At 55.9% G+C, this 9,024-nt stretch overlaps 1 protein-coding gene across 9 annotated transcripts in view; it reads left to right on the top strand.

Moving 5' to 3' along the window:
• The first annotated feature begins 1,876 nt into the window (after nucleotides 1–1,876).
• MAP7D1 (MAP7 domain containing 1) overlaps nucleotides 1,877–9,024 on the top strand; it is a 24,705-nt gene continuing 17,557 nt past the window's right edge. For 2 of the 9 annotated variants that reach the window (XM_037728695.1, XM_037728692.1), the window contains exon 1: nucleotides 1,890–2,012. In XM_037728695.1, coding sequence (XP_037584623.1) covers nucleotides 1,916–2,012 — 97 coding nt within the window. In that variant the 5' untranslated portion in view covers nucleotides 1,890–1,915. Of the gene's footprint in view, nucleotides 2,358–3,091; nucleotides 3,175–9,024 lie in introns of those variants that run through there. The other 7 variants (XM_017501066.2, XM_017501064.2, XM_017501067.1 and 4 more) reach the window with 6 other exon arrangements.

Genomic DNA, 9,024 nt, shown 5'->3' with positions numbered 1-9,024 from the left:
GGGAGAAGAACCATCCCAGAGGGCTCTCCCCGTCGGTGTTCCTGAATTCTTCTGAGTCTAGTCACTGCCTGGCTCAGGTTTGGCCTGTCCAGCTCTGGAAGAGGCAGGCTGTGAGGCGTCTGACTTCACAAAGGATTGTCATGAGCTCCATCATCCCCGAAGTCCCCACCCTGCAGATAAAATGACTGACACAAAGATGGGGGATCTGCTCCTCGTCCTAATCCACTTTCACTCATCAACACTTTCATCACCATTATGCTTATTTACTGAGCATTTCCTAAATGCCAGGTTCTGTGCTCAGCACTTCATTTGCATTGTCTTATTTAATCCTTTTTTTTTTTTTTTTTTTTTGAGACGGATTCTCCCTCTGTCGCCAGGCTGGAGTGCAGTGGCTCAATCTTGGCACACTGCAATCTCTGCTTCCCCAGGTGCAAGTAATTCTCCCACCTCAGCCTCCTGAGCAGCTGGGTCTACAGGCACACACCACCACGCCCAGTCAATTTTTTGTATTTTTAGTAAAGACGGGGTTTCACCATGTTGCCCAGGATGGTCTTGATCCCTTGCCCTCGTGATCCACCTGCGTTGGCCACCCAAAGTGCTGGGATTATAGGTGTGAGCCACCGTGCCTGGCCCCGCCTTATTTAATCTTTACAAAGACCCCAAGATACCTCATGACATTATTATTTTTCTGATTTTTATAGGAGACCAAATTCGATTTTAGACAAGTTAAGGCACTAGCTCAAGGTTACGGGCTCCAGTTGCTGGCCTTCTAACATCATCCTTTTCTAATGTTTTTAGGTGGGAGGGGACACTATTCTCTTCCCAGGCCTTCCCAAGAGTGTCCAAGCCCCCAGGTACTCACACATCCCAGGACAGGCTGCTCCCAGGTTGCCTGAGCCCCTGACCCTTTTGTTTCCCACTCTCTCCCTCCAAATGGCTGCTTTCTGGAGCTGCGAAAATGAAGGAGGCACTGGCGTGAAAGGGGGCAAGGGGGACAGCATCTCACTGGGCCTAATCACTGGACAATGAAGAACTAAAGAACTGACCTTCTAGAAGTCAGGACAAAGGGGAGGGCCAGGGTGGGCAGGGCCCAGCTGCCCCTCTCTCCCCTCAAGTTCCCTGCAGCAACACCATCATCCATCCATCTTCCCAGCAAGCTCCCCACTCTGCCCTGGGCTGGGCCTGACTTGGCTTGAAGACTCATCTCAGCTGGCACCAACAAGGGGGCTGGGAGTCCACTCTGGAGGGCTGGGAAGCAAGCAGGGCTACTTTGGGGAGTGGATTCTGGAGGGGCTCACCACCCCCTCATCGACAGACCGCGGGGAGAAAAATCCTTCTGGGGAGATTGGCGGGGTCGTCTGCCGGGGGTGGGGGAGGTTCGGGGCCAAGACCACCCAGTTTGGAGCTGGGAGGGACCCAGCAGATTAGAGACCTGGGTAAGGCAGCTGCGCAGGGCTGTAATTACCCCAGAGGAGCAGGGAAGACACCAGCCCAGGATGCCCGAGGAAGGGCGGCAGCAAGGCTCTCAGACCTCTCCCCAGCCCGGCCATCAGCAGGGAAGAGAAAGCGAAGCCCTTTCAGGCGTCTCCTTGTGATTCTCCTTCATGCCTCCCGACGTCCCCCGGGCTGTTTTGATTTAGGTGGTTTTGAGCGAGAATCTGGACTCGAAGCTGCCCTCTCAGCCCCAGCGCCAGAACCCCCAAGCTCCAGGGTGGGATCAGGGAGTCCCAGCCCCGCTCCCCCTCTCCCCCAGTCCCCGCGGCGGGTGAGTCACCCGAGCGCTCCCTACATAGTCCTCTGGCGCTGTGGCGCGTACCAACGCGCGAACGTAGGGGGAAGGAGCTGGCGCTGCTAAGTCCCAGAGTCGTGGCGCCCGCTCGGCCGTGGCCATGGGAGAGGCGCCGGGAGGCTGAGGATGCGGAGCTGCGGGGCGGGGGTGGCGCGGGCGGTGCGGACACATGGATCTGGGTCCCGGGGCGCTGCTGGGGCGGATCCTCCCCTCGTCGGATTTGGTACGCGCCAGCGGGAGGCCAGGCCCAGCCCGGGCGGTACAATAGGGTTGGGCCGAGGCCGGGACTGGGCCGGCGCCGGTCAGGGAGCGGGATCGCGGCCGCAGCCAAGGGACCCTGGGCAACTGGCACCTCCGAGCCTGGCAGGCCACCTGCCTCGACCTTCCCCGGAGCGCCCCTGCCTCTGAGTAGCTGCCCGCCGGGCCGGGCCGGGCGTGATGCGCCGCGGGACCCCTGTCCTGGCCACCGGCCGCCGCCGCCGTCGCCGCTGAGACCCCGAGACCCCCAGTGACGCCGCAGCCATGGAGAGCTGCCCGCATGCGGAGCTGGGGGCGGGCGCACCCCTAGGTATGCTGGGAGCCACGGGGAGGCGAGATGGGGGGAGATGGATGGGCCGCGGGGCTGCCGAGGATGAGGCGGGCCGGCTGGGCGGGGACCCCTCCGCCGCCGCGCCCTCTGACCACTTGGAAGTTTAAAAATAAAGGCTGCGGCGGCTGCGGCTCCCGGATCCCCGTGCACCCTCTGACAGCTGCCCCCTCCCCCACCCCGGTGCCGGACGCAGCGGGCGTCGGGAGCCGCGGGGACCCCGCGCGGGAGTTGTTGGGGTGACCCTTCTGCCCCAGCTTAGTGCCATCTCGGCTTCCCCGCCCCCACGTCCCTTCCCGATCCACCCCAGGCCCTGAAGATCCTCTTCCACAGAGCTAGGGCTTCCGTCCCTTTCCCCATCCCCCGTGGCACATGTGACCCCAGCCTGAGTGTGTTAAGGGTCCGGATTCTCAGGCCTGGGCCCTGCATACCGGGGCCTCGGACTTAGTATCCCTACCCTCAGGCCCTGGCCCAGACCTCGCCCCCACCCCATCCGTCCAGCTGCCGCGCAAAGGGCCTGTTGCTGCTGCGGGCTGACGGGGAGGAGAAGGGAGGGAGGGCAGGGGAGAGGGAGGTCTCTAGCCGCTGCTGCCAAGTAACCCGCCGGATAAAGGCGAGGGGGAGGGGGAGGCGGCATTGTTTGGGGCGAGGGCGGGAGCTGGGGAGTGGGCCGTCTCCCCTGCAGCCAGGCCTGCTCTGGAGCCCACCCAGCCCGATTCGGGGACAGAAGTAAATCTGCTTCTCCTGCTTGCCCTCCTTCCCGGCCTCTCGGGGCCCGAGTCTCTCACTGGAGAATGAGGTAAAGGCTGCAAGCCGGCACTCTCCGGACCTGCCACATCATTCCCCAGCCTGAGGCTTTGATACCTCCCTCCTTACTCTCTTTTCTCCCTCTCTCTCCCCACACCCCAGACCACCAAAGCTCCCCTCCCCTCCCTCGCCCCACCAACCACCAGTGCCCAGGACTTCTGCAAATCCCATTCGGATCTGGGAGCAGCTGATGAGGGGGTGGGGAAAGGTTTCTGGTTGGGCTTGGTTTTGGAGGGAGGCAATTTCTCTTTCTTCCTGGAAGGGGAGGGAAGAACATGATTACTGAGGACCCAAGTTCTGTTCCTATTGACTCAAGGGGGAGGTGGCCCCACACCCCCATAGAGTCCTGAGCCTAATCTTGTCACCTCCCTGCCCCTTAGGGTGTGGGCCCAGGATGAAACAGTTTGTGCGTGGGTGCGGAGAGCCCAGGATAAGGTGGGGCTGATGGTCTGTGGGTGGGTTCCTCCCCATGCCAACGAGGATGCTTCTAGGGGACTGTTCGGGTGTGGGAGCTGGGAGAACAGGGAGGTGAGGCTACCATCAGACTGGTGGGCTTCAGGAGGCTTTTAGGCTGGGCTAGAAATGAGTGGCTGGGTCTGTCTTGGTTCGGCTGAACCTGAGAGGGGACATCCAGGCCCAGCCTGAGTCCATCCTCAGCTTACTGGCCCTCTGCACCTCAGGGCCTCTGGCACTGGTGTATAGTTGGGGGCCTGAGTGGGGGTGGTGACTGGGGTATAAAGAGCCTGAGCTGGTGGCTAGTTTATAATTAGGGCACTTGGGTAGGATGCCTAGACTGAATATGAGAGCATGGGTGAGATGCTTGGCCATCCTGGGGGCAGGTGGAGGCTGGGTGGTGGGGGGAGGGTTGGGGGGGAAATGCATATAGCCCTCCTGCATTGGGAGGACTCTTCTATACACAGGGATCTAGATGGAGTCACACAAGAACCTGGATCAGGATGGTGGCTGTTCCCCACACAGAAAAGTCAAAGGTGTCAGGAGTCCTCTATGAGGCTTTCTGGGAGTAAATGGCATGCTCACAGCATGTGCCCTGTGAGAGTCTGAGGCATGGGTCTGAGTCTCTGTGAGGATGTGGCATGATCCCTGCTCCCTTTGAGTTCCTTTGTGCACGCGCACACTGAGCAGTAACAGGGGGTGTCATGGAGTAGAGGACAAGTGTGGGGTCCACTCTCAGGTCAGAAAACCTGGATGGAAATCCCAGTTAGCCATGTGCCAGCTACTGGACTGGAGCAAGTGACTTACCTCCTGGAGTCACAGTTTCTGCCCCTGGAAAATGGGGGCAGTGTTATCAACCTCGTGGGGTTAATGTGAGGGTAAGAGATGATGTAACTCAGGGATTCTGGCACGCAGACACCAGACACCTGCAATAAAGTGTTATTATCATTATTGTGGTTATGCACCTGCAACCAGTGCCAACAGGGAGTCACGAAATACAGGGGAGGGTGGGAGCAGGAATTGGAAGTCAGTATGTAGATTCTGGGATCAAACCGTTTAGGTCTCCACTTCGTAACTTACCTCTGTGTGACCTCAGTAAGTTGCTTAACGTAAGTCTTAAGTTTGCCCATCTGTAAAATGAGAATCATGCTAGAAATTATCTTACAGGGACATTGGCATCATTTAATTAGGATGAACACAGAAAATACTTAGACTAGGCCCTGGCACATAGTTAATGCTAAATAAGTGCCAGCAGTTTGTTTTTGTTGTTATTTTTAGTTCCCTCAGAAGCCTGAGATGTGATTGATTAGAATTGTGGGAGGTAAATATAAGGCAGAGGGCGGGGGAGAGAGGAGTTCTAGGCAGACATGAGCTAGGGTGTATCCAGGGAACAGAGGGGCCCCATACCTTAAGTGGGACAGTGGGAATAGGAGAGAAGACCCAAGAAACGGGTGCAACCGGCTATCCAGCACACCTATGTTGATGCCCCACTGTGTGCCAGCTCGGCCCAGGCTACGTGGATGGCAGAGAAGTGCATCAGGGTCTTGACCCTTGGAGAACTCTTAACCTGGCCAGGGAGGCAGATGTGTTCACTGCAGGGAAACCAGGTATAATGGTGATAGTGGGCAGTAGAGTTTGCTTGTGGAAGGCTTCATGGAGGAGGCAGCATTTGAGGTGGATCTGAAGGGATGAGTAGAACTTGGTGAGGATGGCGCAGTGGGCTGTGGCCATATATACAGCAGCCGGCTGGCTGGCACCTCCCCCTGACAGCTTCCCAGTCTCTTCTTGGGCTGGTAGGCCCAATAATGAGGCCTCTAATGAGCCCCTAATGTGCAGTCACGCATATGCAAATGAGGTGGAAGGGGCACCAGGCCAGCTAGGTTCCCCCTTCCCGACAGGATAATGGGGAAGAGTTGAGGGAAGGGGCTGAAAGCTGGGCCCAGACTAGAATGGCCATACTTGAGGGCCATCAGGACAGGTCTCAGGTCTGACCCAGGCTGGAAATTAGGCCACAGGCAACTGGGACCCATGTCCTTGGTCCCTGCTGGGCCTTGTGGCTAGTGAGGGAGCAAAGCAGCCAGGCCCAGATAATGCAGCTTTGTTGGCTGGTGGTAGCTCTGCCTGGCACCCAGGGGCACAGCCTTCAGTGTTTCCTCCACCACCTCTCAGCTGCAGCTCTGCCCTGAGAGGAGCAGAGAGCCTGGGAGGGAGTAGGGAACACGGTATTGCTGCCCTTATTAGCTCTTCTCACCAGTTGTAAGAGAAGATGTGGGCCAGGTAGAGACTCCCCTGTGAACTGAGTTGTTGCCCATTAATTATCTCCCACTTATTATCTCCTATTCATCAAGGGCCTTCTCTGTGCCAGGCACAATGCTCAGCATGTCATGGGCATTGTCTCATTTGTCCCCTCGCCACAGTCCTGTGAGTAGGAACTAGCATTATTCCCATTTTACAGATTTGGCTCAGAGAGATGAAGTTACTTGCCTAAAGTCACACAGCCAGCAACCGGCAGAGGCAGGATTTGAACTCAAATCTGTCTGACTCTTAAGTCTGTGCCCTAAACCTCTAAGCTGAATTATCATGGCTAAGCCAGCCAGTGACAAGGTCTGGACCACTTCCCTCCCGTGACTGGCTTTATGTGGGCGTCTTGGTCTTGGGGACCCCATAATCTTTTTTCTGGCAGGCAGAGGTAGCCCCAGCAGAGCCTGGGGTCTTGTGGGAAGCCTGCCAGCTTGGAGCCTAAGCAGTTGAACCAGGAGGTGGCCCTGGACCCAGGGGGTGGTAATAGTCCAGCTCGGGGGCCATCTCCAGGCCTTGGCCTGAGAGTGAGCCTCTGCCTTCAGCATCTGGGCAACAGCCTGGGCAGCCCTGCTGAGGCTGAGGGAGGGACGTGGTGGGGCCCAGGCTGCGGGATGGGGTCATTTCCTGCCGCCTAAAATAACAGGAAGTGGGTGCTCCTGATTGGAGGCTGGGAACAATGGCTGCCGGCTGGGCCAGAGAGCTCCTTCAGATCTGCAGTCTCAGTTGGGTTCCCAGCTTTATCACCCACAGAGGTCGATGCCCTGGCCCCAGTGCCCAGCTGCCCAACCGCTGGAGCAGGCTGCCTCCCTCCTAGGGCACTCCTCAGAGCTGGCTGAGCTCGGACCAGGCCAGGAGTAATGCTGCCCCCTAAGGGTCCCTCCTGTCCCAGCCCCACAATTACGCATTCCCCAGAGTTTGTCCTTTCTACCAAACTCGTATGCTTCCAGCCCAGATCTCTCCAGGAGAGGAAACCCAGGATGCTGCCCCCACGGGGATGCAGGCTTGGTAGACTGTCACACTGATCGGGTCCAAACCACGTCTTTGCTACTCGGCAGCTGTGGAGTTTAAGCAAGTGTCTTAATCTCTGAATCTGCTTCCTCGTTTGTAAAATGGGGTAGTAATATCTACCTCATAGGATTGTGGCAAAGATTAAATGAACTAATGAGTTTAATGTGTTTAGCTGTGCCTGACAAAAGCATTAGCTGCTGCTCTTGTTAATCGGACTTTCTCTGGGCCTAGGGAAATAATTTGCCCAGAAGGGGCAGAAGTGACCTGGATGAGGCTGCATAAATATTCCGGGGACGTTGTGTCTCTGTGTGCTGTGTGTGTCTCTGAGGCTTCGTCTGTGCCTCAGAGGAGGTACCTGGCCCTGTACTTCTGTGGGTACGGCTATGTGTCTCAGATATGTGTAGAGTTTTGAATTCCAGTAAGTCTGCTGTGCGTGTGTGTGTGTGTGTGTGTGTGTGTGTGTGTGAGAGAGAGAGAGAGAGAGAGAAAGAGAGAGACAGAGACAGAGACAGAGACAGAGAGACAGGGAGAGAAAAGAATGTGTTTTGTCTCTCACCATTGTGCAGGTCCTGTCTACATTGTCTGGTGTCTGTCTGCATTGTGTGCATGTCTGTCTCTCCATGTGTCTCCACCCTCTGCCTGCCTCTCTGTCTTTCTCTGCTCTAGTATTGTCACCTAGGAATCTTCAATGAGAGCCAGGAGGACTCTTGCTAGGGATGCTGATCTCTATTCTATCTTCTCTCTGCCTCATGCCTCTGCCTCTCCCATGCTTCCTGTCTGCACCCCGCCCCTTTGGCTCCACAACCAGCCCTCACCTGGGCACTCCCTAGCGCTGCTCCTGGAGGTGGGCTGTTCTTCCCCACCTCACTTCCTGCCTCCTGGGGGCCAGCCTGGGCAGGAGCCTGCCTTCCCTACATTCCTGCGCTCTGAGCTCAGTGCCTGCTGCCCCACCTGCACCCTTCACTTTTGTGGGGAAGTCTCCCTGGGGGAACCACGGAATCACTTCCTTCTTCAGAGGACATGCAGGAACTTCAGGGCGGGGTAATGTGACCGCCTACCAGAAATAGCATGACATAAGGGTTTTAAGGGTTTTGTCATCAGACAACTTGGGGTTCAAATCCTACCTCTGACACTGACATGAACAGTCCACTTAATCTAAGTTCTGTCACCTGTGAAATGGGGGCCATCGCAGAACTTTAGGATTGTCATCAGAATCAAATGACATAAGGGAAAGTGCTTGGTTTTTGTTAGGACTTCAGTAAATTAGTTTGGGCCTGGGAACTGGCTGGGGACATGCAGGCTCTGAGATGAATATGACATTTAGAGTTTAGACAGACCAGGCTTTGGAGCAGCCTGAGTGTCTAAATACACACTAGCTAGGTAGCTTTCTACAGTACCCCCCCGGACACACACACATCTACATACCCAGCTACCCACCCACCATTGGACATTCATTAAACAGACACAGAACTCCCGCTCTGTGTCAGACAGGTCCTGTATAAGACTCTGGGCCTGCAAAAAGGACTAAGACTGAGTTTCTTCTCTTGATAAGCTCTCACACTGACGGGGGCAGGGGAAAACAGAAAAGCTAGACCGAGTTATCAGTGTTGTAAGAGGAATATTTGACCCAGCAAGAGTTGTCAGGGTAAGAGGAGGGAGAGACAAAAGGAAAGGACTGCCAGCTCCTGGAGGGTGGAGTTGAGGTGTTAGCATTCTGAGACATGTGACAGTCTCTCTGAGGGACTTGACCCTGATCTTTCTGCAAAACCCAGGCAGAGCCCCTTTTGAGGCTCTTAGAAAGACAGGAGTTTCTGACCCCACAATGCAACCCACCACTGCACCTTTGCCCTGCTAATGCTCTTAGTGCCAAGAAATAAACACAAACTATTTGTCTCTTATCTCATTCCTTTTTTTTTTTAATTTTTAATTTTTTTTTTTAAATAGAGTCGGGGTTTCACCATGTTGGCCAGCATGGTCTTGATCCCTTGACCTCATGATCTGCCCGCCTTGGCCTCCCAAAGTGCTGGGATTACAGGTGTGAGCCACCGCGCCTGGCTCTTATCTCATTCTTTTTTTTTTT

Source organism: Cebus imitator, unplaced genomic scaffold (genome assembly GCF_001604975.1).
Source record: "Cebus imitator isolate Cc_AM_T3 unplaced genomic scaffold, Cebus_imitator-1.0 Scaffold277, whole genome shotgun sequence".
Taxonomy (NCBI): domain Eukaryota; kingdom Metazoa; phylum Chordata; class Mammalia; order Primates; family Cebidae; genus Cebus; species Cebus imitator.
The sequence above is the reverse complement of the archived record's forward strand: the minus strand, read 5'-3'. Positions and strand labels throughout refer to the sequence as shown.